The sequence below is a fragment of the Scleropages formosus genome, chromosome 18, assembly GCF_900964775.1.
Source record: "Scleropages formosus chromosome 18, fSclFor1.1, whole genome shotgun sequence".
Classification (NCBI taxonomy): Eukaryota; Metazoa; Chordata; class Actinopteri; order Osteoglossiformes; family Osteoglossidae; genus Scleropages; species Scleropages formosus.
Window position 1 is genome coordinate 21,077,558 of NC_041823.1, and position 27,957 is coordinate 21,105,514.

At 53.6% G+C, this 27,957-nt stretch overlaps 1 protein-coding gene across 6 annotated transcripts in view; it reads right to left on the reverse strand.

Annotated features, from left to right (window-relative positions):
- Positions 1 to 975: 975 nt before the first annotated feature.
- Positions 976 to 27,957, reverse strand: part of cadm4 (cell adhesion molecule 4) — a 62,877-nt gene continuing 35,895 nt past the window's right edge. The window contains exons 1-9 of one of the 6 annotated variants that reach the window (XM_029260181.1): positions 26,562 to 27,616; positions 11,834 to 11,980; positions 8,725 to 9,012; positions 7,908 to 8,069; positions 7,715 to 7,805; positions 7,040 to 7,212; positions 4,675 to 4,785; positions 3,538 to 3,666; positions 976 to 2,575 (exon numbers count right to left, since the gene is read on the reverse strand). In XM_029260181.1, the coding sequence (XP_029116014.1) occupies positions 2,466 to 2,575; positions 3,538 to 3,666; positions 4,675 to 4,785; positions 7,040 to 7,212; positions 7,715 to 7,805; positions 7,908 to 8,069; positions 8,725 to 9,012; positions 11,834 to 11,980; positions 26,562 to 26,673 (1,323 nt within the window). In that variant the 5' untranslated portion in view covers positions 26,674 to 27,616 and the 3' untranslated portion in view covers positions 976 to 2,465. Of the gene's footprint in view, positions 2,576 to 3,537; positions 3,667 to 4,674; positions 4,786 to 4,815; positions 6,438 to 7,039; positions 7,213 to 7,714; positions 7,806 to 7,907; positions 8,070 to 8,724; positions 9,013 to 11,833; positions 11,981 to 16,191; positions 17,319 to 26,561; positions 27,640 to 27,957 lie in introns of those variants that run through there. The other 5 variants (XM_029260182.1, XM_029260183.1, XM_029260184.1 and 2 more) reach the window with 5 other exon arrangements.

The following is a 27,957-nucleotide window of genomic DNA, read 5'->3' on the forward strand; positions in this document are numbered from 1 at the left end:
ATTAACTTCTGCGTGACACAGTTTTATCTTTGTTTTGATTGAATGTGGACTTCTTCAATTCACTTTAAATAAAATGACTAGTTCACAGTAATTAGATTGTTCATTCTGCATTTTTTTCTTTTTTGCCAAAATTGGTACAGAAATATTTCTGCCATTCTGTCACGGCCACGTATGCCCACGCACGGGCACAGACACACGGAGCCACCTGCTCAGACTAACTGTTGTGGCACAGTGACAGGGACAGCGGCCATTGACTTCTATTCTGCAAAGTTTTCCAGGAGCAGAGGAAAATATTCCGCGCGCAGCGAACGCCTGCTCACGTGTATTGATGGCTCGGGAGCATCTGACTTTCACTTATTTCCACAATGCCTTTTTGATCAATGTGCGGCCTCAGCGTAGCCAGACTCAAGGTTTCGCTCAAAGCATCCTGACAAGTGATGAAGCGAGAGAAATGAAGAAAAGAGGAAGCCTCACCAGAGCTGTTTGTTTTTTGCTAAGCAAATGTGTGATATCGAAATGCGAACTCGCGATCTGCCGCTGGAGCACGGCTGGTAGCTCCAGGCTATTACTTTGATTACTGTTTAACAATTAGTCTTTATGACAGGTAGCTGCCACACCTTTCTATCCATTCGAGAGAAGTCGATCAATGCATCTCTGCCTTTTCCACCGGCTGTTAAATTCAGCTCTGAACACAGATGAACACAAATTCTTAATGCTCCTGCCACAGTCGTGTATTGATCTCCCAGAAATAATGGCAAGGTCACGTTTTAATCAGAACTGTGACTTTGATATATTTATTTTTCTATCAATCATTCATTCGAACGTTTTATTCTTTTATTCTTTCAGCCCCCGTTCCATTTTCCCTATTCCAGTTTTCAGTCAAGGGATGTTTGTTTTTCTCTATTGTGATGCATTAATTTTGTGTTTTCCCCCAAGGTGAGACGAGAGAAAGACACCGCACCGTGCACGATGTGATCATTTTTAAATGTATTTTTTTAATTTTGTCGTGCTTTGTATCTTTCCCCTCTAAAGAAATACAGTTAGCTATATCAACAGCGACGTATGGACTACAAAAAGAAACAAGAGTGAAAGAAAGAGGCGGAGAGGACCGAGACGGGGATGCACAAGAGACACAGAGCGGCCAAGGGATGGCCAGAAGGAGACAAAGGAGGAGAAAGGGGGAGAAAGAGAGAAAGGGAGACTGCAGCTTCTACAGAAGAACAAATGTGGGAAATGTACAATTAATAACAATTATAATAATAACAGTAAGAATTGCAACAATAACAACTGTAATAAAACAAATAATAATAATTATAATAATGAATCAAAATCAATAAGACATCATATATCTCATAAAGACAAAATGAAAAGACGTTTTTTCAGGTTTTCTTTTTTTTTTTAAGATCACTTTAACAGTATTTTGCTCGGTTTTGTACCACTAGGCTAATATTTGTGTTAGTATAGTAACATCGCTTCATAATGCGCTCCATAATAAATCTTTTTGAAGACTCTTTATTTTACTGTTGTTCCTGTCTTTTCTATACAAATAACATTTTTAATTCAAAGATATGTATTATTGTGAAACTGTATTTTGTATACTGTAATCTTCTGTACTAGAGCATTCAAAAAAAAAACAGTCTTTCGCTTCCACCGCCTTTCAATTTCCTTCTGTTTCACATTCATTCAACTTTTTTTTTCCCGTTTCATCCTGTTTAAAACAATTTGTTCTTCAGGCATTTCATTCTTCGTCTTATTCTCTTTTTTCCTTTCACACAAGGGACAAAGACACGTCTCCTTTAATTATTAACAAACAGCAGGAGAGAGAGAAAAAGGAGAGAGAGTCAGAGAGAAGAGAATGAGAGAATATTTCAAGTAGTAAAGAGAAAAACAATATACATTTTTACAGCCACAAAAATGAAATGGCAAGCCCAGCATATCGTAAGTATGAATATGGATTTTTCATTTTACGTATAAAACGAGTGAGTTTGTGTGTGTTGGGAGGTCACATATAATTCAGTCTATACATCTATTATGTAACGTGGGGTTTTTAAAATATATATATATATATATATATATATATATATATATATATATATATACACCGTATATATGGGTTTGACTGTAGTTTCCCTTTCTGTGCACATGACATAGTGTGTGGTCTGAAGGAGTGATCCGTATTTAGTAGAGTTCATATGTTCATCTCTTTCTCTCTCTCTGCTGAACACAGTGCATTGGGAATGTCTGAGGTCCCTAGTCTCTGGCCGGAATTGTAATTTTTCTCTCTTGCTCCCCCTCTCTCTCAGTAAAACTTGGGTGGCGTCATGGCCCTGCCCCTATCTCCCATCCAGTGTATGGCACAAGTGTGATTGGTGGCTCGTCTTTCCCTCTGTGTGACAGTCTTGCAGTGTGTGGTGTGCAGTATGCTGTTGTACAATCGCAGTTCCGGAGGCTGCCAGTAGGGTGCGCTACAGTAAATACTCCTTCTTGCCCTCCCTGGAGTCGTTGCCGTTGAGGAAGGCTTCCTGAACCTCCCCGTGCTCATCCAGACCGCTGGCCTCGTGGGTCAGATAGGAGCCTGCGGGGAGAGCTGAGGTCAACGAGGAAGAGACGAGGGCTACACGTCCTACCGGTTCCTTAACCGCCTCCGCTCATATGTCAACTCAAGTTGCGGGCACTGAGCGACAAAATGATCACCTTCCCATGCGCCTCCCACTCACATTCCTCTCCCTTCTCCCTCATCTGCCTCCACACAGCCCCCCGTCTCAGATTGTAATATTAATCCAATATCTTTTATCGAGTGAATGGGAGAGCTCCAGATGCTTTTAAAACCGGTACGGGGATTTTTTTATAGAGTGTAACCCAGCTAAGTGAAGGGCCATAAACTATATGGCCCCGCCCCCTTCTTCCAACTTCTCCCTGACGTGCCTCTTAGCGGTAAGTCATTCCCTGGCGCATTTGAATTCAGAGGGGCCCCAAAGGTTGCAGGTTCGAATCCCACCTCCAGCTGTAACGTGGCAGAGCACGGTACTTACCCTAAATTACCCAGCTGTATAAATGAGTAATAATAATTGTTAAATAGCTCAGCGTTGTAAGTCGCTTTGGAGAGAAGCTAGCGTCAGCTAAATGAATAAATATAAGTGGACAGCGTAGCCCCGCTCCCCCTTTCCACCAGCGCACCATCCCCTCTCGAATTGAAGCGCCTCCGGAAATGTGCGTCGCTTCTAGGTGCAAAAGACCCATTTACGCACTTCCATTTGCACGTATTCGTTTAGCTGCTGCTTTTTCCCAGAATCGACGAACAACAATTTAACCCATTTATAGAGCAGGGTAATTTTTACTGGAGCAATTCAAGGTAAACACCTTGACTGGAGGAGCTAGAGCAGGAGCTGTGATTCAAACCCGTGTCCTTTCAGCTCTCACCGCTACGCCACCTGTTGTCCAGGAGAGGACGGGTGCACGGCGGTCTTGAAAACATGCAAAGCGGGAAGACGGAGCCGAGGACGGCGCCTGCGAAGTCTCGCGCTGTCGCTCAATCACCTTTCTGCCTCACGGAGCACCATATGGTCACGATGAGCACACAGATGACGGCGAAGACCAGCAGGGCCAGGATGCCCCCGATCACTGCGTACGGCACCGCGCTCTGGGTCTCCACCACCGCCCCGGGATCTGCGCCGCACAAAGAAACACGGTTAAGGGGAACGGACGAGCGGAGCTCCGCCTGTCCGCAGCGCAAACCACCTTTGCGCAAAACACGCAGGGGGGAGAAAAAGCAACAGCGAGCGGCAAAGAGAGAGTTCACCGTGCACATGGGCCCAGAATAGCCTGAAATTGAGTCTTTATCAGCCCCGGACTGCGGAAAAGAGAAGAAAATTAATAAAGCTTGAGGGGATGAAAACATATTTTACACCATGACAGGCTGGAAATGATAGAGGTCCGTCACGGACTCGACACGGCGCCACGGCCGCTAGCCGCTGTGTACCGGCAAGGGGGGGTCGGGGTCGAGAAGCTGTGAAGGATTTGAAGCGGGCGGCTGTGTAAGCGGAACCCTGGCATCTGCTCACGGGAGCGAAGAAAGGTCTGCGGAGAGAAAAGGTCTGCGGGGTGATATTACACGAGAGATGAGAAATTAACATGGAAGCCGCAGTTCATTTATTTTTCCATTCCCAGCGCGGCGGAATGTGCCCTGTAACGATTAACCGTACAAGAGGGGCCGGTGCCTCCAGACGTCTCCTCCTGACATTTCCGCGGCCGGCGGCGTGTTGAGGCGCAGGCGGGGAGGTGGGCGGGGTGAGCGCCGCACCATCCCCCCCGCCGTCCTGCGGTCCCACACGGAGCCTCACGCCGCTCGGTCATGCGCTCCGGCACAGCCGGGCAGCACCATCCACCGGGCCGCAGCGCCCGGCCGAGCAGGACCGCTCTTCCCTCTGGTTAATTCTCACCATTATGAACCCGCATCCACTACGGAGCAGGCCGCGATCGAGGCTCCCGGCGTGATCTCGGGACATCTCCCAGTAGGACCTTCCCATGCAGTGTCTGCGCAGCAAGCAGGACGGTGTCGGGTTTAGAGCTGAGGCAGAGCAGCGCGCCGCATCGGTGCCGCACAGAGAGACCAGCGGGCAGAGGGAGGCGGTGGCAGCGGCGAGGTGCGAGGGGATGGGGGACAGGGTACGTTACCTTCAGGGTCTAGGAAAGTGCTGCTGAGGGTTGGGGAAGTTGGATGGGAGGTTGGAGGGACCATACGGGGGACAGACACATCCTTCACACTCTCTACCAAAGACACATTCTCTGCGGGAGACAACGGCATAGGGAGAGGAGGTCACCAGAGCGGGCAGCGGCACTACTGCAGGGATGCCAGGTAGACAGGGACGGGGTGATGAGGCTAAACTGGAACGGTAAAGATCAGCACATTGGTTATTGTTCAAAAAATGCATCATTAACGCTCGCGCCGGGATTCCTTGGTGGTGAGGGAACGGCAGAGCGCAGATGTGCCCACGCACACCTCTACGTCCTTCCCTAGGACAGCCGGACACACCCGTCGATCGCCAAAGACGCCGACGCAGCAACGGCTTCTGGACGCCAGGGGGCGGCAGCAATCTCCGGGCTTGTCCCGCGCGGGCCATAAATTGAGCCGTACCACGGGTGCATTCATCATTCAGCTCGCTCCCGCAACAGTACCTCTCCCCTTCCTTCTCTAAATCCCTTTCCAGCTCGTCATCCATCTCCCTCCTTCACGCTCCTCTTTTCCCGGCTGCTCCTTTTTTTGACGGCCGTGTTACTCCGGCTCACATCCACCCGGGCCGCTCCACCTCCATTATCCACCTCCTCCACCAGCGTCTTCCTCCCTCCGCCCCCCCCTTCCTCTTCTATCATCTGGCCCACAAGTAAAATGTGTTTCGATGTCTAAATGTGCATTTGTGTGTGGAGGCAGAACTGAGGCTCAGAGCCATTCTCAAGGGTGCGACGACAGGGCCCCCTCCCGCAACTGCGGCTACTGCAAGTCTACGTCCTTAACCGTCATGCCACCCGCTGCTGCTGGACACTGACGGTAGTATCATTAGTGAGCCGCAGATTATTACTGCTCGTTGTTAACCTCCCTCACGCAAAAAAAAAAAAAAAAAAAAAAACGGCGATGCTGTGGCGCTCCCCGTGTTTTATTCACCCCGACATCTTTCCCCCCTTGAATAAATCCGATCATGAACCGTCTACCGCAAGAGCAACAGCCAAAGGTCTATTTTTGCACATAAAAGAAATTCCCATAAACGTGCATTAAAGAGGAAGAAGTCTCCTTTTCCCTGGATCCGAGCGTTCGTTAACACACGCCCGATTGTGTATCCCCTGGTTTACCCCCCCGGCTCGGGTTCTCTCCATCTCTAGTCTCACTTCATTAATCAAGGGCGCGTCTTATTTCTTCCAATTAGCGCTACAGCTCATTAACACAAAGACATGGCTCCTCTTCCCCGGGAGCGCGGCCGTCCGTCTCTCCTTTCCTCTCTCTCTCGGTCCGTCTCGCCGCGTCTTCATCGCTCCCGCTCATCTGTCCCTCACCATCTCGAGCGGTTCAAATCGAACGGGGTTCGAAGGCACGACCATGTGGTGCGGAGCTGCAATCGGGGCACTTTGCTCGGGGGGTGTAAATGCGATCGAGGCCCTCAGTTCAATGGGTTTCCACCCAACGGTGGCATCCGCTTGGTGAGGTCCCGTTCGCTGCATTCAAACCCCCCACCCCTCTGCAAAAAAAAAAAAAAATCCCACCATTAAATTAGAGTTGCAGAAAAAAGCGAAGCGCTCTTTAAAACTTCTCCGCTCCGTGGATAAACTCGCCACGGCGAACTGACACAGCGAAAGCACCTGCGACAAATTGGCTCCGTTTTGCCCACGTTTCGCGCTTCGCGGGCGCACGCGGCGCACAAAGAACTGACAGCGCGAGGGAGGATGTTCTGGAAAAGGGAAAAAAAAAAAAAAATCATTTTTCAGTGATGTCACCCTGCAGTTTCGGCTGACTCATCTCGGCCCGTCTCCGCGATAGCAGGGCTTTATCCCCGTAGCGCGTGCGGCTAATCTGCGGAAGGCAGGTGTGTGTGTGTGTGTGTGTGTGTGTGTGTGTGTGTGTGTGTGTGTGTGTGTGTGTGTGTGTGTGTGTGTGTGTGAGAGAGAGAGGGAGCGATCACACCCGCCCCTTGGGAGTCTTTCCCCAGATCACCCCTCCTCTCTACGGTGAGCCAATGCGGTCCAAGTTACTGCTCAAAAAAAAAAAATACAGCCTGCACACACACACACCATTTTGTCATCCTCTGCAGGCCTCTACATAAAGGGTTTTCCCATTCATGTCACATGCCACGCTGCCTTGCATACTAATGAGGGACACGTGTTGATAAACACCGGGGAACCTTCCAGAAGCCGCGCTCTTGCTCGGTGCGTTCGCACGGGCGGCCGGAAGTCCGGTCCGGCTTGTTCATCGGGCTCCGTGCCCTAACGCGCGTCCGCGCTGCGGCAAAGAGCGTGGGACTTGGCGCCAGGCGGAGGAACGGGTCCGTCTTACCGTAGACGAGCAGCATGTAGTGGTCGGCAGCGCGCCCGTAGTTGTTGTGCGCCTGGCACAGGTACGTGCCGTTGTGCGACTGGCTGAGGCGCGAGATGGTCAGCGTCGAGTCCGAGGTCTCGGCCCGCTCCGGCAACGTGTCGTTCACCCGGGACCACTGCACGTTCCGCGGCCTGCGAACGGAAAACGGACGCTGTCGGTGGACGGTGGCGGGGGTGGACGGCGGCTCCGAATGAGGGACGTTAATTCTGCTGGGAGTCGCTCGCACGCACGGGGTGGGGCGGACGCATTCCTCGGGCGCGGCCTCGCAACGGTTCCTCTTCCTCCCCGGACAAATTACAGCGCGGGATCGTCGGGACCGTTAATCCGAGGAGAAACTTTTTTAATTGAATGGCAGCCAAGCGTGGCCCGGCAGCGGGTGGCACGCATCAACAGCGGCCCCAAACAAAGAGGGCTGTCCGCGTCGGCCGAGTGATGGGTGGCGCCCGGGGTGTGCGTGTGTGTGTGTGTGTGTGTGTGTGTGTCCACAGCTAGGACACACAGCTGGATGAGGGTACGTTAAGGCCCCCTGCATCAATACCACCAGGTTTTTAGAAGCAGGGAGGGCGAGGACAGTCACAAGCAAAGAGGCGCATGCGCACACACACACACACACACGCACGCAGGCAGACTTACACTGGGTTCCCAGACACTGAACAGGTGAGAGTGAGGGAGTCTCCCTCTCTCAGGATTCCAGGTGGAGGGACGATCCTCACCGTTGGGGCAACTGCACAGAGAGAAGACGAGAGGACACCTCCGTCACGGGACATTTACACGCATCGCGATGTCCGCGTCCTTCGCGCGCGTCACCGCAGCCCCCCCCGCTCACAGTGGACGTCGAGCCGGTAGTGTCGCACTTTCCGCTGTCCGTTGAGAGCCGGGTGAGAGGCTTCGCAGCTGATCGCCGCCCCGTTGTCCCTCCTCTCCACTGGGATGCGAATGGTGTTGGACACGCTCACCGTCTTACCGTTGTCCTGCTGGGACACAACCCCTGCAGCGCAGCCGAAAGACACACGCAACGAATCGCCGTTATTACCATTTTTAGCCGTTAATACGTTTTGACTACGATCCTTTTTATTTCATTTTCCCATAAATTATACGCATATGAATTGGACACAGTGAGAAATTGAAGAAGACAGATACAAAGGACAGATGAAGAGAGGACGGAGAGAGAGAGAGAGAGAGAGCAGAACAATACTTCACTAAACAATGAGTTTTATCACTCGAATTTCTATTTTTTCCTCATCTCCGAGTAAAGCCAGGTCCCGAGGAGGTCGGCGAGAGACAAACGGACAGAGGAAGAGACGGTATCTTAATTAAAGTGCGCCGCGGTGTGTCCCCATTTACGTGTGTGTGTGTGTGTGTGTGTGTGTGTGTGCGCAGCCTTTACTGTCTCACAGCAGTTATTCCCAGCTGAGGGGTGAGCGCTCTGATCGAACATACACGCGGATTGAGAGAGAGACATCGGACATCTGAAGGACAAGGGGACACAAGCAGAGGGACACACAGACGGAAGGGGACGAGTAGAGAAAAATGCAAACACGGATAGCGAAAGTCAGAGTCAGTGAGACAGGCGCAGAGACACACGCACAGAGACAGAGACACACACACACACACTCAAGACAGACGGATGGACAGACAGTGACCTGGGATCTCCCGGCGGTCCCTCATCCAGCGCAGCGTTGTGGGGGGTTTACTGCGGGGCGACAGGCATGTCAGCTCCACCTCACCCCCCTCCACCGCCTGTGACTTGACCTCCACGGTGGGCACCTCGGGGGGCACGATGACGGAGAGCGTGGCCACCTGGTGGTGCGTGTCGTCCGTGTAGAGCTGGCAGAAGTAGCCGCCCTCGTCCCACACGCTGACGTTGCGGAGGGTTATGCGCACCAGCCGCGGGGTGAAGAGGACCATCTGGAAGCGGTCATCCTTCAGAGCTGGGGGATGGAGGTACGGGGGGTGCGGCACGGGGAAGGGGAGACGAGAGACAGGGAGTCACGGAGGGAGGAAGAGAAGGGGGGGGGGGTTCGGGGGCGTGTCGGGGAGCGAGGAGCGGTGCGGGAGAGTTGAAGTGGAAACGTGTGAAAGGCGGGTGCCGTCGAGGACAGGAGAGCGAGAGCGGAGGCCAGGGGTGTGCGGGATGCGAGAACGCAGCCGAGGAATGAGGGACGGATGGGCCGGGGGCGTAAGCGGTGAAAGGAGAGCAGAAGGCAGGATAGGAGAGCGGAAACACGGGAGGCACGTTAACGCTGGTACGGAACGCTGCTGCCCGAGCCGCGTTTGACTTGCCGAAGCGTTCCCGTGTATCTCCCTTCCTCGCCTCTCTGCGTTGGCTTCCTACAGTGGCCCGGTTTAAATTCGAGACTAGTTATGGCCGGCGAATGCATCAATAGAACTGCTCCCAGATATCTACAAGACCTGATCGTCCGCTACACCCCAACCAGACTGCTACGCTCTTCCGCATCTGCCCGCTCGGTGGTCCCACGCACGAAAGGTCCGAAAGCGAAAGAGCGAAGGCTCTCGGTTCCGACCCCGTCGTGGCGGAACGACCTCCCCTTGTCACTCAGAACTGCTGAATCCCTGCCCACACTTAAAAACGGTCTTAAAACTCACCTCTTCCGGACTCACTTCGCCCGTGATCTCTTAAGTTCACGTAAGGTATAAATGTTCATGCGCCATAACTTTGAAGACCATACCCGGTGAAAAAAAAAAAAAAAAGAAATACGAGGAAGGTGATTTGGAATCGTAGATACTTGGATAAAGTTTTATGCAGCTACTCGCATGATGAAGATTGGTTCATATGGTGGAAAGAATCTAACTGCTCTTAAAGATCACACATCCGGATCTAAGTGTCTCTTCCTGCTAATGTAATGCACACACTGTATTTTCTATGAGATGTACGTCGCTTTGGAGAAAAGCGTCTGCTGGATGAATAAATGTAAATGTAACAGCGACGCTTTGACTCGCGAGCTCCCCAGCTACACTTGAACTTGTAAACCCTGCATAGACACGAAGGGCGAGCGGAGATCAAAACGGGGAGTGAAAGAGGGCAAGGAGCATGGAGTCGAAATTACTCATCTTCTGTCGTCAAAGAATAAGAAGAATCAATGGGGGAGGGGGGATAATAATAGAGATAATGGTAATAACAGTCATTTTCTGATGGGAACTCGATGCGCATTGCCTGACAAAAATGCCCAAACTTGCTTTGAATCGACTGCCTGCATAAGGTTGCTTTAGACGCCTCTCCTCACGTTCCTTCTTGCACGAGCAAAATAGCTGCACCCCGTGTAATACTGCTCATCGTAACACACACACACTTTCCGAACCGCTTGCCCCATACAGGGTCACGGAGCCTACCTGGCAACTCAGGGCGTAAGGCCGGAGGGGGAGGGGACACACCCAGGACAGGACGCCACTCCATTGCAAGGCACCCCAAGCAGGACTCGAATCCCAGACCCACCGAACAGCAGGACCAAGACCAACCCCCTGCGCCACCGCAACCCCTTCATCCTAATTCATTATGTCAAACACAGCGCATTGTGTGTGTGTGTGTGTGTGTGTGAGAGCGCGCATTATGGCGGGGTCCCACGGTCGTGCCAAGCCGAGCTCTGAAATGTGAGCAAACGTTGCCCTATCAAAGGCAATGTTGGACGAAATGCTAAATGACTTCTTTCTCGTTAAATGGCAGCTAAATGCTAACGCTTTGTTCCGCTCCCACTTCAGACATCGTGGCACTCGGTGTGAACAGAGACAGGCTGGGAAAGGCCAGCGCCGCCTCCCACCCCGTATCGCTACAAGCCCGCGCCCGCAGAAATGTCTCTGAGACGAAGGTGGCCGATGCACTTTAGGATTTGCTACTTGTCTGTCAAGTTCCGAGGGGGGGGGGGTTGGGGGTCTCCGCTGCCCCCTACAGACAGGATGTAACTGGAAAAATTAAGTATTTATTGAGTATTTTTAAGACTTCATCCACTTACATTACTTCATTCAGCAAACACTTTTCTCCAAAGCAACTTCCAATAAACTCTATGTAGTGTTATCAGCCCACACACCTTATTCGCCAAGGTGACTTACACTGCTAGGTACACTACTTACAATGGGTCACTCATCCATACATCAGTGGAACACACTCTCTCTGCAACGCTCACACACTATGGGGGACCCTGACCAGCATGTCTTTGGACTGTGGGAGGAAACCAGAGCACTCAGAGGAAACCCACACAGACACAGAGAGATCATGCAAACTCCACACAGGCTGAGTGGGGATCAAACCCACATCCTCTTGCACCACCCAGGTGCTGTGAGACAGCAGCACTACTTACTGTGCCACCATGCCAGGTGTGATGGTCTAGGTGAGCCAGCTGTTTAAAGGGGCTCTTATTCTAAATGAATCGACGACTACTTCAGAAAGGAGACAGAGCGCAACCAATCACAATAACAACAACAATAATAATAATAATAATAATAATAATAATAATAATAATAATGGGACAACACTTCCAGTGTCAGAAAAGAGAGGCAAAGCAGAGTCTATGCAGGGTTGGAACTGGTTGAACTGGACTTGGCCTCACAAGGGTTTCCAGCACTCAGTAGGAGTCCCAGGTTCTGGGGGGGGGGGGGGGGGGGGTGTGTTCAAGAAATGCAAGCTGAGCCTCAGCAGTAGATGACTAACACACACACAGAGACACACACACACACACACACACACACTTGGGCAGAGCAGCACGTCGCTCAGTCCAGTGCTTCCCTGTGCCACCTTACCTCGGGTGCCATTGAAGAAGAGGGTCTGCCTGCGCGGGTTCTGGATGACGACGATGGAGCCGTCGTAGTTCTGCAGCTTGCAGGAGATCTGGGCCGTACCCCCTTCCAGCACCGTCACGTTCTCGGCCTGCACGGCCTGGCACCGCACTGGGACGAAGAGCAGACAAGGGCAGAGCTTTAACCGCATGCCTCTTCTCCCACAAAGAAGAAAGAACGGACTAATATCTGAGGGCGCACGAGATTTAAAACAGTTTTAAAAACTCCAGATCACATTCTTTTTACATCATTCACCGATAATGAAAATTATATTTCCTTTTCTGGCTATTCAATGACTCATTACAAAAATTGAAAATCCAGCTCGCCTTCAATCACCGCACAGATCACTCCATTGAGACGGCAGAATGAGGCACTTTCATTGAAGCTGATCAAGTCTGCATTTGGCTTTAAAAATTAAAATCAATTTTAAACCCCGGCTTCTTCAAAGCGTGTAATGGCGCACGTCACGGCATGATTTATGTTGTCCTCCAGCATTCCACTCCGGGTGCGATCGACGGACGACCGTGTTTCGGGGTCGGTACGGGATCCGAAACAGAAGAGAGCGCACATTTTGAGCAAGACGAGGGAGAATGAGGGAGAATGAGGGAGAATGAGGGAGAAACAGAGGAGACAAAGAGCAGAGAAGAAGGACGAGGGAGGAAAGAGGGAGAGCAGCCATGTGAGAGAATTCGAAATGTCCCATCAAGGAAGGCTGGAGCCCGACAGCGAGCGACCGAGAGTCCCGAGCCCGGCGTGTGCGGCCAAGGATGGACGCGCTCCCCGCGGTCACGCCGCCACATGCGCTCGTCTCAATTCGCCTTTCATTCAAGTTTAATTCAGCCTTTTTCGTGGCGATACGACGCCAACTGCACATGAAGGGGCAAAGCGGGGTGGGGTGGGGGGGGGGTTAATAAAATATTGACAGACTGGATATTGAGCCATAATGAGAGAAGGGGGCAGAGAGAAAGGAAAAGAGCACATCCTTAAATCCCAGACAATTATTATCATAATTGCGCCCATTATTAAACCTTCTCTTTTCATCAATATTGTGATTCGTATCGCGATAAATCGGCAGCGCCATCGCCAGTCTAATTAATATTCTAATGACTGTTATTAGTCTCTGTGCTCGCAAGCGTGGCTTTAGCAGCTATTGTTTCAATGACAGCCATTGTTCCAGCAGCACTATATCAAAAGAAGCGTGGGCACCACCACCGCTAATGACCCACGTATCGAAAGTAATAAGAGCTACACGGCGCAACGCTGCCCGCTGCTTCCGGTGCTCGTCGGACAGGGGTTGGACCGGCGCTCCGCCGCCACGCGGATGCCGCCCCTCCGCGTCGCTCGGCCCAGGCGAGGCGCGGAGACGGCACGCGCGGCATCCGCCGGGATGGAGCGGGGAGGTCCGGCACAAGGACGGGGAGGCGAGACGCAGCGCCGCACCCCCATCGCCCCTTGAGCACTCGCCTCATTGTCTTCGTTGAGGACTTCCTGCCCTCGCGCCGTCGCAGCCGCGGCTCCGCCGTCTCACCTGAGGCCTCATCGCCGCACTGGCTGCGCATACGGTCACTGCGACCAGGCCTAACGGTAACCAAGAGATCAGTGAAAATGTCCAGAGGGCGAGCGTTCATCCCAACCCGTTAACGTGAGCTTGCCTAAGTGCTCGATGAGTCCCAAACTGCAGATGAGCCGCCGTAGCGACGCTATGAAGAACAGGCGAATACTGCGCGGTCGGAGAGGGCGCAGTACCACCGGCAGCCCAGCGGTGGCAGTGTGGAGCCATGGAGCGCTAGAGAAACGGCGCAGTAGCCGGAGCTCCTAAAACCAGGCTCTTATTTACGGGACCCGACATCCCTCGGCGACAGACCATAATTCCAGATGCATAAATAAATGAATGAATGAACGAATGAACGGATAAATAAATAAATAAATAAATAAAGACATGTATATGCAAATAAATAAACAAGGCCGTATCAGCGCCATCTAATGGCCCTGCGGAAACGGTGAGTTATTGTGTTCGGGGGGGGCAGTGTGAGTTAGGGGTCCTGGGAGGCAGCCAGGTGCACCGTGGCTCCCGGCCGCAGTAAATCGAAGGGGCCACCTCGGCGTGCGGGATTAGCGGAGTGAGTTACAGCCCGGAGACGGAGCCTCGGGGGGCAGAGCCTCGGACTTCTGCAGGTGGGTGGGCGGCGGAGGGAGAGAGGGAGAGAGAGAGAGAGAGCGGGCCACTCGCCCGCCTGCCCGCCCGCCTGCCCGCCCGCCCGTCCGTAATGCGGCGGACGTGTCCTTGTGGACCTCTCGAGGCAGCGCTGCCGTAAAGGCGCCAGGATCTCTCTCCCGAAGCTATTACTCCTCCAGGCTTGTGTGCCATTTTTACGTGTTTTATGCGTTCTTGCAGCTTTCCCCCACCAGCTCTCCCACCGGCCCCCGTCTCCCATCCCCTCTCCCCTCCCGTCTCAACTTCGCCTCCTTCCTTTCATCAGCTCCGTGCACTTGCCCGCTACTCGGCCTGCCCCCGCCCTTCCGGAGCGCCCCGAGCGGCGTGTGCCGGAGCGGCGGCTCGCGGTTCAACGGCGGATGCGCCCAGAAACGCTGACACCTGTGTTCCTTGAGGCTCCGCATCCCGTCCCGTTCCCCCGCCCCTCGCCTCCGGGCCTAAAATTAAGAGGCGGCTCTCCGAGGATTGTCGCGCGTTGCCAATCAACAGCCGCGAAAAAAAATTCTAACTATAAATAAAACACGGTCGTCTACAAACAGAGCTTTGTGTCTCTCCTTCTCATTACCTCATTCTGTCACCCCCCCCACCGCCACCCTTTCGTTCCTCCCTTCTCTGTCTGACACCCTTTTTATTTCATCATCCCTCTGCGGCTTTGATACCCTCTTCCGCTTTATACTTTTCCTTCCCTCCTCGCTCGCTCCTTCCATACTTTTATCAACCTCATGATTTTCTCTGCGACTGCCTTCCTTTCTGCCCTAATCTCATTCTCTCCCTCCTTCACACCTACGCACTCCTCCACGTTCTCTCCGCTCTAATCCCTCTCTCCTCCCAGCCTCCGCCGATCCCTGCTCCCTGCTTCTTTCTCCAGAGTCCACCTGAGCACCGCCGGACATCCAGCACCCCCCCCCCCCCCCCGCCCCCGACGCACACATACATCCCGCCCTCTTCGGCTTCCGCTCTCCATTCCTTCACCTCCTTCCCTGCACCTCTGCTTCTCACCTCTCGGCCTGTCTGTCTCCCTCTCTCTCCGCGCGCCTGTTTATTTCCCCCGCTCGCTAAATGTGATTTGTTCTGCAGCTCAAGTCTGCGGTATAATCACCCTATTTTTATCCGCGAGGGGGGGGGGGGGGGGGGGACGCCGAGGTGCGCGGCCACTCTCTCCACGCCGGCCCCTTCCTCGGTCCTCGACTCACAGCCCACTCCATGCTAATTAGCCCTCTGCGGTGCATCTAATTTGCCTCTTTCCCATCACCCCTCTCCCTCTCTCCCACTCCTCATCTGCACATTTCCCTCTATTTTCGCTCCTGTCATTACGGCCGAAAGGCCCTCGCCGGCCCCTCGGGCAGCCGCCATCCTCCCTTGTCTTCATCCCGCTCCTGGTCCTCCTCCTCCTCCTGTTCTCCATGCCGACGGCTTCGCCAGCGCCGCCGCGCCGACCTTCACACCCGTCCGCAGCATCCCGCCTCTCCGCTCCTCTCTCGCCCGGCTCCGCGCTCCGTATCCCCGTCCCCGACACTAATCCGGCTCGGGGGCCCCCGGCAGGCTCCGTGGCCGCTCCTGTCGCGCGGAGATGCCCGGCCCGACGGCGCTCTCCCCGTTGGCGCCCGACGAGACAACGGCGGATTCACAATATTTACTCTGCAATTACACATCTGTTCCTCCAAAGGGACCGGAAAGAGCCAGAACATGATGTCAGACCTCAGAAATCTTTACCTGGCTCTCCCTGCAAAATTTCATTTTGAAAACAAACACGGGCATGAGTCAGCGCCGCACATCGTACGGGCTGCGATTACGGGCTCCCGTCCGCGTTCGTTCCCGGCCACGCGCCCCCCCGTACGCGCAACAGCCGAGTACGGGGGGGACCAAAGCGGCACTTTCACACCGGTACGGCAATTACGAACGCGTTTAATCAATTACAAGTGCTAATAGTATTACGACAGATGACAATAACATGCTAATTAATCTTAGATAATCCTTCTGTTTTTGCCCCTCCGCGCACCACCCAAAACCCCACTAAACCCCCACAAAGAAACCGTCGTTCCCCGAAAAGAGCCGATTCCTTCCCTCCTTCTCCCGAGACACATGGCGGGACGGCAGAGGGACTTACGGTCCAGCGAGAGCAGCAGGGCAGCACAGAGGGCCAGGCCGGGGGGAGGAGCGGCAAGGAGAGATCGCGGGCCAGGCCTCATTGTGTATTGACCCACAGTGCTGAAAGGGCCCTCTGTGCGCGCCGCGCGGGGCTCCGGCGCAGCAGAAGAGAGAGAACGCGTGCGTCGCCGCGGCAACCGGCCTGCCTCGGCGCCACGCTGAGCCCGGCACCGGCCACGGAGCCTCGCGTTCCTCGCAGCTCCCGCTCGCGGCGCTCCCAGCCTGCGGCGTGGCGCACGTGTGCGTGTACCGCGTGGCCCGTCCCCGCTCCGATGTCGTCTTGACCGGAGCGCTGGACCGTCCCGCTCCGAACTGCCCTCTGGGACGTCCTCTCCCAATGCCGGCGTCCGCTCCTCGGCCAACTTGTCCTTCTCTCCTCCTCCGTCACTCGCGTGTCACTCTCGGTCAGTTCTCTCCTCGTCCGCCCTCCGCCGTCCAGCATCCAGAGTCAGGACACACACCGGGAAAGCAGCACCTTAAGTCCCCTCAGGTCTTCTTCCTCTTCTTCTTCTTCCCCTCCTTCCGCCGCCGTTTCCGGAATCCCGCTCTCGGATCTTTCCCGCCGCTCTCAGCCGGGGTCCTTCTTGCTGGTACCCCGCTTATATACCCCTCACTCCGTCGTTCTGCGACTGGCCCCGCTCCATCTGCATTGTTTGCGCAGAGAGCGTGTGTGTAGATGGCATACTTAACATATTTGTTATCTTTGTGAGGGCTGGGGTGCGGAGGCAACAATGGCACCCGTTGACGCGGGCGAAGAGACGCACATCTGTTCGCCGAGGCCATATAGTCGTATCTGTTTGAGCCGTGCTGGTGCGCAGAGCTTCTTCTCCAGATCACAATCGGTCAGTCAGCTCCTCGCCTCAAAGAGACACTGCGCTTACACAGCTCCGGGGGGGGTCCTTTCTTATCGTACTGGGAGCGTTATTCAAAGTGTATTCATAGGGTTCCCCGCATGGGAGGCCGAGTGTCAACCAGTGTGCGTGTGCGCACTTACACTGGTGTGTATGTGTGAAAAGGATCCCATGTACAACCCAGAAATATCTACAGGGACGTTGACCTCGGGGGGTATTTCACGTGCGACGGAACGCCTCCGAGGTCAACCTCACCGTAAACGCGGAATCCGGATCCGGAAACGTCGGCGCGCGCCACCCTCGGCCCGTCCGACGCGGAGCCGCGCCGCGCCGCTTCTCCCGCCGAGCGCGAAGCCGAGGCCGCGGGTCCATCCGTCTTCCGCTCTCGCCCGATTCACATCCAAATCAAATTTTTTTAATGGGCTTCATTGGCACCACAATGGAATAAGTGTTGCCAAAGCACTTAAGGGGCTTAAGTCAGACCGTGATGGAAATATTAAATACTATTACACCCTTACAAGGATCTTGGCTTGTTTAAGCATGCCAGGGAGGTCTTCAAAGCACTTAATACCAGAGACATTAGGATTCTAAACACTGTTAAAGCCATGGATCGCAGGGCCGCGAGACATCCTGGGTGCCTCGTGGAGGGTCGACTCTAATCTGTATCTCTACGTCAGCAAAAGTGGAGGGATTTCGAAGTGATCCTATTGACTATTTATTCGAGATTAAAAATTCAGTGCTTAATGCAATTCCTAGTAGGAGGAAGCGAGCGATTTTTTTTTTTTGCGGATAATGGAATTTCGCGCGTCTCCCGCAGGACGAGAGAGGAGATTGAGGTAGGTGCGCGAGGTCAAGGCTTCTTCTGGTTTGTTTTAAATGTCACGTGAGCGGACTGATCATCGAACGAGCGGTCATCTACGCCCCCTGCGAGCCACATCCCACTTCCTGCTAATGCTCAGCCCCACACGCGTAACTCGGCGAAAGGGACCTCCCCCCCCGCGCCGCTCCTCCAACCAACATTTCATCAACGATTTTTTTTTCTGAGTGCTAAAATGTCACAGTCCATCTTGCCTGTGCTTGGGGAGCTTCTAAATGAGCCCCCACCGGGTTGGTCACCGTGGCTCCACTAGGAGCCTTTTGCCTGCTGTTGTCATGTATTTTGGCAATAAAAGGTGGCCGAGATCCATATCCGGCCTTGGCTGGGTCCTGCTGTCTGGCGGGTCTGGGGTTCGAGTCCCGCTTGGGGTGCCTTGTGATGGACTGGCGTCCCATCCTGGGTGTGTCCCCTCCCCCTCCGGCCTTGCGCCCTGTGTTGCTGGGTTGGGCTCCAGTCTGGGCCAAGTGGCTTCAGCCAGTGTGTGTGTGTGTGTGATGCCTTTGGAAATACCCCCAAACCGAGGGTAACATTTATTCTACCACCTTGCAATGTTAACCTACTTAAACTACTTACAGTTATTTACCCTTTTACACCACAGTGTAATTTGTACTGGAGCAATGTAGGGTAAGTCCCTTGCTCAGGGGTACTACAGCAGAAAGTGGGACACGAGTCGGGGTGCAAAAAAAACGGGCAGCTGTAACCGCTGCGCTCCCTGCCGCCCCCATCCACACCGTACGCAGACTGACACACGGATCCAAAACCCACGTCCAAAACCAGCGCTACCCGCTGTGCCACCTTGCTGCCCGGGGCAACGGGCCTGCCCTACTGGCTGTGAGCCTTTGTGCGGCTCAGTGACGGGTTCTATGCAGACACACGGGCAAAAAGTGACATGTTTTGCTTTAAACCGTCTGCCCGCCTTTGCTCGTTCCCATTGCCTTCACGGCGCGAGCCGGACGCCTCCGCGGCCACGGGGCCGAAGGTCCTCTCGTGACCTCCGTCGCATTTGTCGTATTTGTTTGCTGCTCTTGGATGACACGGCCCCTCATCCCACCCAGCACAAACCCGTCTCTTCCGTCCGACGCAGGAATGAGCAACGGCGGTTGGCTCTTTATGTACCGCCGCCTCTCGCCGGTTCCTTCAGGGCCATTCCTGCTTCACACCCCTCGCGATCACCCGCGGCACAGCCTGCTCTTCCGGTCCGCCCCGCGCGACGATCTGCGGCACCGTCCTCCGCGGGTTCGGACGCGGCGCCATCGGCGCTCTGCTCCGCTCCGTCCCTCCACGTCCCGTCCCTGTTTACGGGCAAGTATCGGCGCCTTTAACAACCGACGAGCGCCGTAATCTTTTCAGGGCCTCCGCGAGAACCGCCAGAGCGATAACCGCGGACACTTGTGACTGGATTTAAAAGCAGTACGTGCAGCACGGCGCTGTCGCGTTCTTACCGCGGAGAACACGCTTGCCGAACCTTCGAAACGGCAAATAGCGGACAGCTAAGAGCAGGGCAAACCTCCGCTTACAATAAAATCTCCCTCGTCTTTGCGGCTCGACGGCCCTCCTTTCAGGGGTATTCAGAGGCCGCCGCTCCCTCCGACCCCGGAGCGGGTCGGCGCCCCCCGGCCAGCCGACGTGGGCTCCGTCCCCGCCTCTCCGGAGAAAAATCACACACTCATCAGTTTCTGGGCGCAGCTCTTGACGAGGAGCATCGCAAGGAGAATATTAACGAAGCTCCGCGGCCAATTAACACCTAGCTCACATAACAGCCTTTCTCGGGAAGGCCTGAACGCCGCAGCCGAACCGAGGAGAACGGGAGCGAGGGACCGGCCGACGCAGAGGGGTTAATGCAATATCGTATTAATATGGCATGGAGAGCCCAAGGGGTGGGGGTGGGGGGGCTAAAGCTGCATAGGGCTCATTGCTTTGCTCTAACATGGGGAGAAAGAGTGTTGTCTCACACACACGCACATACATCCAGTCACGGGCTGGACATTGCCGTTCATGACACTGTCCCCGGAGAGGGAGAGAGAGAGAGGTGGGGAGAGCACCGTCAGCGCGGCACGCACACGTTCGTAGACCAAACATCATTACGCATTAACTCCACGCCGGCGGAAAAATGGGAAACAAGAGAAAATAAATGGGAATTAGATGGCAGATTGAGCTGAAATAATTAGAAGGCCTACTTGTGGCATTCATTTTAAAATGCAAATTTGTTTAATTTTTTCCTCGCTTCGCTTTCCTACGCCGATTCCCGTCACCCGCCGCCACACACACACACACCTCCAGCATGGTGCGACCGCGATCGCTCGTCCTCGCCGGTCTATCCGTATCAGAGGCGTGCCGATAGGCCGTGGGTTTGCTTGGGCGGTCGCCACGCGTGTCCTTGTCCGGCAGGCAGACGGCGTGCCCGAGCGTGCGCGCGCACCAGCGTTCTGGTGTGTGCGGATTCTGGGAATCACCAGAGAGAAAGACAGCTGTCCTTATCTAATTACAATCTGTCGCTCCATTGTCTGCTCTCATCGCTCCTCTGCCTCTCTAATCCTCTTGTTCGATTTCCACCTTGCCGCGTCTCCTCTCCTCCAACGCCCGCCCCCAAAATCTGACGTCCTCTTTCCCCCTCCTCTAAACAATGCCGTCGCCACGCCGCTCGCCGACCGATCCGTGGCCGGCGAGTTCGCCCGCGTTTCTGGACCGAACGTGGCGATCGAGACGTCGAAAAGCACCGTGGGATGCCGGTTGTTTACAGAAACTTGCTTGCGCTTTCGCTTCCCCTTCATTTTTAAGCGAAGTGAGTGAGTTGCGCTGACGGCGGCCCACCGCTAATGACTACCTGTCTTTTCCCACGCGGCAGGAACACAACAGGGTGTCCGATTGTACTCTACATTTACACTTATTCATTCAGCAGACGCTTTTCTCCAAAGCGACTTCCAATGAACTCTATGTAGTGTTACCAGCCCACACACCTGATTCACCGCGGTGACTTACACTGCTAGATACACTACTTACAATGGGTCACTCATCCATACATCAGTGGAACACACACACTCTCTGTGTCACTCACACACACTATGGGTGAACCTGAACAGCACATCCTTGGAGTGTGGGAGGAAACCAGAGCACCCGAAGACTTACACTGCTAGATACACTACTTACAATGGGTCACTCATCCGTACATCAGGGAAACACACTCTCTGTGTCACTCACGTACTATGGGGGAATTGAACAGCATGCCTTTGGAGTGTGGGAGGAAACCAGAGCACCCGGAGGAAACCCACGCAGACACGGGAAGAACATGCAAACTCTACTCTAGTGACCTCTTGTAAGTCATTTTGTTTTGGAATTTCCTCGCCTTCTCATTTCCACATCCCCACATCAGATTTTTTCCTCTCTTAACTACTACTTTTCTGATATGGGCGCATCCACTGCTCACACGGCTCCTGACTCTGATCCAGAGAGGGAAGATGCTCTCGTGGAGGTTTCCACTGTGATCAGAAATGAGGGGAAAGGAGAGCTGGGCATCAAGCACTCAGGGTCATTCCTTCCCCGTCTCTCTGCGCTTGTGCGCCAATTCATCCCGGCCTCTGTCCCCCATCTCCCTGCGCTCTCCATCATCGGCGTGTCCCTCAGGGACGCGCGATGCTCCGTCTCACTCAATCACTCCACTTCTCCCCCACCCCGTCACCTCTCGCTCGCTCCGCTTTCATTGGTATGGCAGAGGTGTTTGGCACCGACTCCGTGCCGACGCAGGGTTCAGAGAAAGGACAGAGAGGAGATGGATGGAGGACAGTGCAGCCAGAGGGGTGTGTGTGTGTGTGTGTGCTGGGGGGGAGGGGGGGGCGGCTGGTTTTCACACCTCTGCTGACCGCGATGTGCTGGCTGCCACCACAAACCACATCCCAGAGGCTCAGGAGACCACAATGGGCTCACATGCTCAGGTTCAGTGAGCTTTAACTGAGTGGGGACATAAAGTTTAAGGGCTGGGACGACACATACACACACACACACACACACACACACACAGATCCTGAGCAGGATCTTAGCGAACCAGAGCCTACCCTGGCAACACAGGGCGCAAGGCTGGAGGGGGACACACCCAGGAAGGGACACCAGTCCCTCGCAAGGCACCCCAAGCAGGACTCAAACCACAAACCCACCAGAAAGCGGGACCCGGCCAAACCCGCCGCGCCACCGCGGCCAGGGCAACAGGGGAATGCAAATGTGAAATAGATGATGTCCCCCCCCCCCCCTCCACTCGGGACAGTTTGTTGTTCATTCATTGCAGAAGAAAAGAAAGAACACAGGCAGAGATGTGTGTGTGTGTGTGTGTGTGTGTGCGTGTGTGTGTGGGGGCGACTCTGGGGGACGCTCTGCTACTTTGGCAGAATGGCGATATTCGCCCGTCAGGGGCTGCAATTCAAACCGATGGGTCACATACTCATCGCTCCTAACTTCCAAGCAGGCAAAGTCTTTACGTTCTCGTCCACCCACACCCCATACATTCCTCCGTGTCTCCATCTCTCCACCTCTCACTCCGCGCTGCAGACAGTCCGTCTGCACAGCATCACGCCCCCTACAGCACCGACACTGACGCCGTTGTCCACGGCGCAGCAACAAGGGACAATGGACAGTTTCCACCCCCCCATCTCTCTCTTCCATTGTCTTTCCCCCTGCTTCCCGCCTCATTATTCTGCGCTGTGACTGAAAACAATAACCATCTAATGAGCGGAGTGCCAGCGCAGCCACAGGCGGAGAAGCAGAACTGCAGTCATCGCCGCCAACGCAGCTCAAGAGCGAACAAGCATTACGCCTCTATTTGCTTAGCGAGCGCGCCTCCCTGGGATCGCTCCAAAGCGCCTTCGTCCGGCGCGTTCTGGACGCGGCGAGGCCGTTGAGGAAGCAAACGGATGCAACTTTGCCGTGCGCTGCGGATCCACCTGGACTTGGAACTCATTAACATCCGCTGTGGCGTTATCTACATAATCAGCGCTCCCTGGGGTTCAGCAATTCTAATGAGCTTTAATGATCATAACCAAATGAAGTAGACCAGATTAGTAACGCTGCTGCCCAACGGTTGCCTGCGGACTAAAAGGGAGAAAAACGGCCGAGCGCCAGTTGTTCCCGCTGCCTCCAGCTTTGCGCGAGGTGCAGACCTTCTTCACGTGCAGGCGACAGGGCCGGCAAGGACAGCTGTCCGCGAGACTCCCGACCGCCTCTGGGACAACTCCGTTGTAAAACATGAAGAAGGTTCCAAGCGGGAGGGGTAACTGTTGAACTGGTGTGGCACGGTGAGCAGTGCGAGAGGACATGGGTGCGATCCCCGCTCAGCCTGTGTGGAGTTTGCATGTTCTTCCCGTGTCTGCGTGGGTTTTCTCTGGGTGCTCTGGTTTCCTCCCACACTCCAAAGGCATGCTGTTCAGGTCCCCCATAGTGTGTGTGAGTGACAGAGAGAGTGTGTGCGTTCCACTGATGTATGGATGAGTGACCCAGTGTAAGTAGTGTATCTAGCAGTGTAAGTCTTTGGGTGCTCTGGTTTCCTCCCACTCTCCAAAGACATGCTGTTCAGGTTCACCCATAGTGTGTGAGTGACACAGAGAGTGTGTGTGTTCCACTGATGTATGGATGAGTGACCCAGTGTAAGTAGTGTATCTAGCAGTGTAAGTCTTTGGGTGCTCTGGTTTCCTCCCACACTCCAAAGACATGCTGTTCAGGTTCACCCATAGTGTGTGAGTGACACAGAGAGTGTGTGTGTTCCACTGATGTATGGATGAGTGACCCAGTGTAAGTAGTGTATCTAGCAGTGTAAGTCTTTGGGTGCTCTGGTTTCCTCCCACTCTCCAAAGACATGCTGTTCAGGTTCCCCATAGTGTGTGAGTGACAGAGCGAGTGTAAGTCACCCTGGTGCATAAGGTGTGTGGGCTGATAACACTACATAGAGTTCATTGGAAGTCGCTTTGGAGAAAGTGTCTGCTAAATAAATAAAATGTAAACTGCATGCTCAGTTGTTATTGGACAAATAGCGTCTGCAGTGACATAATCCAAATCTGACAAGTTATTTTTAAAAACTGCCGCCTCTGCCGACCAAGCAGAGCTTGTCTCAGGAGCGACGTACAGAAATTTTGTACACAATAAACCGAATAATAACCTACTTATAAATCACGGCAAGAGCCATTTTTAACACATCACAATTAAAACATAATAACTGCAAACTTTTTTGTAATACGACTCGTGGCTAACTCAAAGAATACGTAATAGACGAGGGAGAGAGAGAACAGCAGCTGGGTTAATGAAGCGGCAGGATGATCCAGCATATACAGTATCTCCATACAAACACAACCCTGTCCTCTGATGACTGACAATGGAAGACAATTTATTACAAGACATCGCAATTTTGGAGACATTCACCCAACCGACACGTACAACCGCTTGTCCCAAGTGGGGTCACGGCGAGCCGGAGCCTTGCTCGGCAACATGGGGCGCAAGGGCGAAGGGGGAGGGGACACACCCAGGACGGGACGCCGGTCCATCGCAAGGCGCCCCCAGCAGAGCTCGAACCCCAGACCCGCCACACAGCGGGCACTGGCCAAACCTGTGGTGTCGCCGCGCCCCCTGGAGAAATTCAAAACAGCTTAAATGTCTTTTTCAATCTTCTAACACATAGGGGAGTGTCCCATATCGTTATATTGCTGTGTTATAACACGGTAATACCTCACCCTACCCCGTTAATTGGTTCCAAAGGGCGCGACTTGAGTCGAAAAACGACGGAAAACGAAATAACCCTTAAAAAACCGATTTAGACCCCCTATAAACCCCTAATAACCATTCCCCTTAAGTGTATACACTTTAATGCTAAAGAAAAAACAACAAAAAAACACTCGACATTATTGGCGCCGAACGGCAGGTAAATATAACATAAATTTAACATAAATGTATAAAATAATAAAATGAATAAAAAATAAATAAATATAAGAAAACTATATATAATGAATAAATTTTTATTTGATTTTACACTTTTTTTTATTGTTTTTAAGCGATTTTTTAAGTTTTGAACAATTTTTAATATTTCTGGCTGACTGACGTAAAGTCGCGTCAGCCGACTGAAGACGGATTGTGTTGTTCCATATATGTTTAACAAAAAACCGATGGAAAGTCGAAATCGACGCAACACGAAACGACGTAGGGCAAGGTATTACTGTACTGTACTACAATGTATTACTGTAAATTATAGAGGATAACTCCTTAGAATAATGTTTCTTGTCCCCCCCCAGGGGGCGCGGTGGCGCGGGTCCTGCTCTCCGGTGGGTCTGGGGTTCGAGTCCCACTTGGGGTGCTTTGCGATGGACTGCCATCCCGTCCTGGGTGTGTCCCGTCCCCCTCCGGCCCTACGCCCTGAGTTGCCGGGTTAGGCTCTGGTTCCCCGCGACCCCGTCTGGGACAAGCGGTTCTGAAAATGTGTGTGTGTGGTGTGTGTGTGTGTGTGTGTGTGCGCGCCCCACCCCCCCCCCTTTGTCTCACGGCCAGGTTATGGCAAATGAGACAAAGTATCTGTCCGGGCTCCCCCCCTGTCAACACATCCTGCTTGTTGGGACAATTTGGTGACTGGCCACGACGAAACCGGGAGACAAAAATTCCGTAAAAATTTGTAAAAGCATTATTTCAGTTGAAACTAAGTAATCTGAAAAGAAGGTGAGATGACTGCGGAACCGAAACTCGCAATCCAAGGCAGCAAACGGAAACCTTTCCACATGGGGGGGTGTTCCGCACGAAAACTCGGTTCAGGGGAAGTGTGTAATTCCGGGAAGCCAGCAATTACGCGCCCCGTAGGGCCGCCCGGCTCTGCCCCGCTCGGCACGTCCGACCACTTCTCCTCGTTCGCACTTTCGCGTTCTAATTATTTTTTCCCCCGCAAGTTCCAATTACACTTACACGCCTAATTTAAGTGTAATGTGACGTACGGAGAATTTCCGAACATCCGAGCGGCCCTGAAATTGCCCCGCAAATATCTTCTGTGGGTTTCGTTTAACTTCCAACTGGAGGATAACAGTGGCTGTGGGGGGGGGTGGGGGTGGCTGGAGGCACCGGGTGGCAGAAAGGCTCCAGGACGACGGCAACAACGGCATATGCACGCCTCTGCGCGGCGCGACACTTGGATGGCGAAGGGAACATCTCTCGCTGTGAGCAATCTGTAGCCTGCACTCCTGCTCCCCCCCCCCCCCCTCCCCCTCCCCCTCCCCCCCCTCACCCCACCCCCCTGGCAATTTGTAAAACATGCCCCTGCAAGGACCTCTCCCTCGCTCCAACCTGCTCTCTGCGGGACGCCTCCTCTCCCGCTCCTCCTCCCCGCGGCTCCTTCGGCTCGGCACCCCGTTCCGAGGCACCCCAACTCAACGGCGTCGCTATCTTCAGCTTCCCTTATCGCTCCTTTTCCCATTACCGTCAGCGCACCTTTTACCTGTCTCCACACTTCCATTTCTCATCCCTACCAACCACTTCGTCCTTTGCCATAACGGAGACGAGGGATGCGGGACGTGGCGGTCCTGCCGTTTTCTTTCCGTGCCCCGGAAACTTTTCTCTGCCTCGTAATCCTTCCCTCTCTACCCATCTCCTCACCTTCTGACTGCCGAACGTTCACCTGGCCTTCAGATTCCCTTCCTCTAGCTTCTACCTCCGCCCCCGTTCCGGCACTCCTTCGGCTCACTTCTGTCTGTCCATCTTCCCCCATCCCTCCTGTCCTCAGTCGTTTCACCCCGCTGCGCCGCTGATTCCGTCTTTCTCGTATAAACAACTCTTTCGTCGCACACCGACCCTCTTCCAACTTCCAAAGTGCAAAGCTGACCTCTATTTTCCCCAGCTGCTTATTCCACTATCGGCCCCCCCAGCACTTCCCCTCCTCCCCTTTCCCGGCCCCAGTTGTGCTCCTGTGCTGCGCATCACATGGGGTTGCCATGACAACATCACCCTGACAACAAGCCCTCCTCCTTGGGTTCTGCTTATTTGCATCTCATTTGCATGTTGTCACAGCGACTGGCGGCATTTGACTTTGACAATAAAGGAGCTGGTATAACCCCTGCCTTTGCTCACTTTACCCCGTCCCATTCATTTTTTACCCCTCCGCGACTTTCTACATCTTTTCCCGTCACTCTCCTTGCCCATTTACCCCTTTCCATCAGCGACTGTCCATCTTCCTCTCTTTTTGTCCCCCTTGTCTCCACCGACTTGCGAGACGTTATTGCTTCATACGTCATCTTAAGTGCGCCGTTTCCTGCAGCTCCCCTCGCGCTCATATCTTTTTTTATATCTTTCCATATATCCATTCGCTCTCTTTTCCACCTGCCGCCTTCCTTCCGTCCACCAATTTGTACTTCGCTGCCTGTCAGACTCTGTTTGCCTGGAAACAAAAGAGCGTCTTCGCGGTTCGCAGGCACTTGTCTTTCCGACGTGGCCACAAACACAGCTGGTACCAAGCGCCCCCCGTGCACCCTAACCCGTGAACCCGTGAAGCAATCATTTACATTCTTCCACCGCAGATACACACCTGCCCGGGAATGCAGCGCCGAGCGGCCGCGCGAACCAAACTCTTTCGCAGATGTGACATTTTGAAAAACCCCATGTTCTTTAACCAGCTAATGAAACACAGAGGCATTTTCTGCGAGGTTTCAATTAAATACTTGGTCAATAAACAGGATTAACGTTTCTAATTTGTTTTTCCGCTTAGCCCCTTTCCGTTTCGACATATGCAAAATAAAAGGCAGTTACATGCAATGTAAATTAGATCAAAGCAATGTCCATTAGACACAGCTAGTTATTATTACATAATTGTACCCAAAAGTATTTAAGACCTAATTTGGTGTATAGTAGAGGCGGAATTACAGAGAGCCATATTAGTGCGTTAAAATGTCATCCGCGACTACGGCGCAGCGGTACAGCACACCACTCGACTGCGAGGCGCCTGCGATGAAGGCGAAGGGTGACGTTTGCGCAGACACGTGTTCCCACCCTTCCTAGA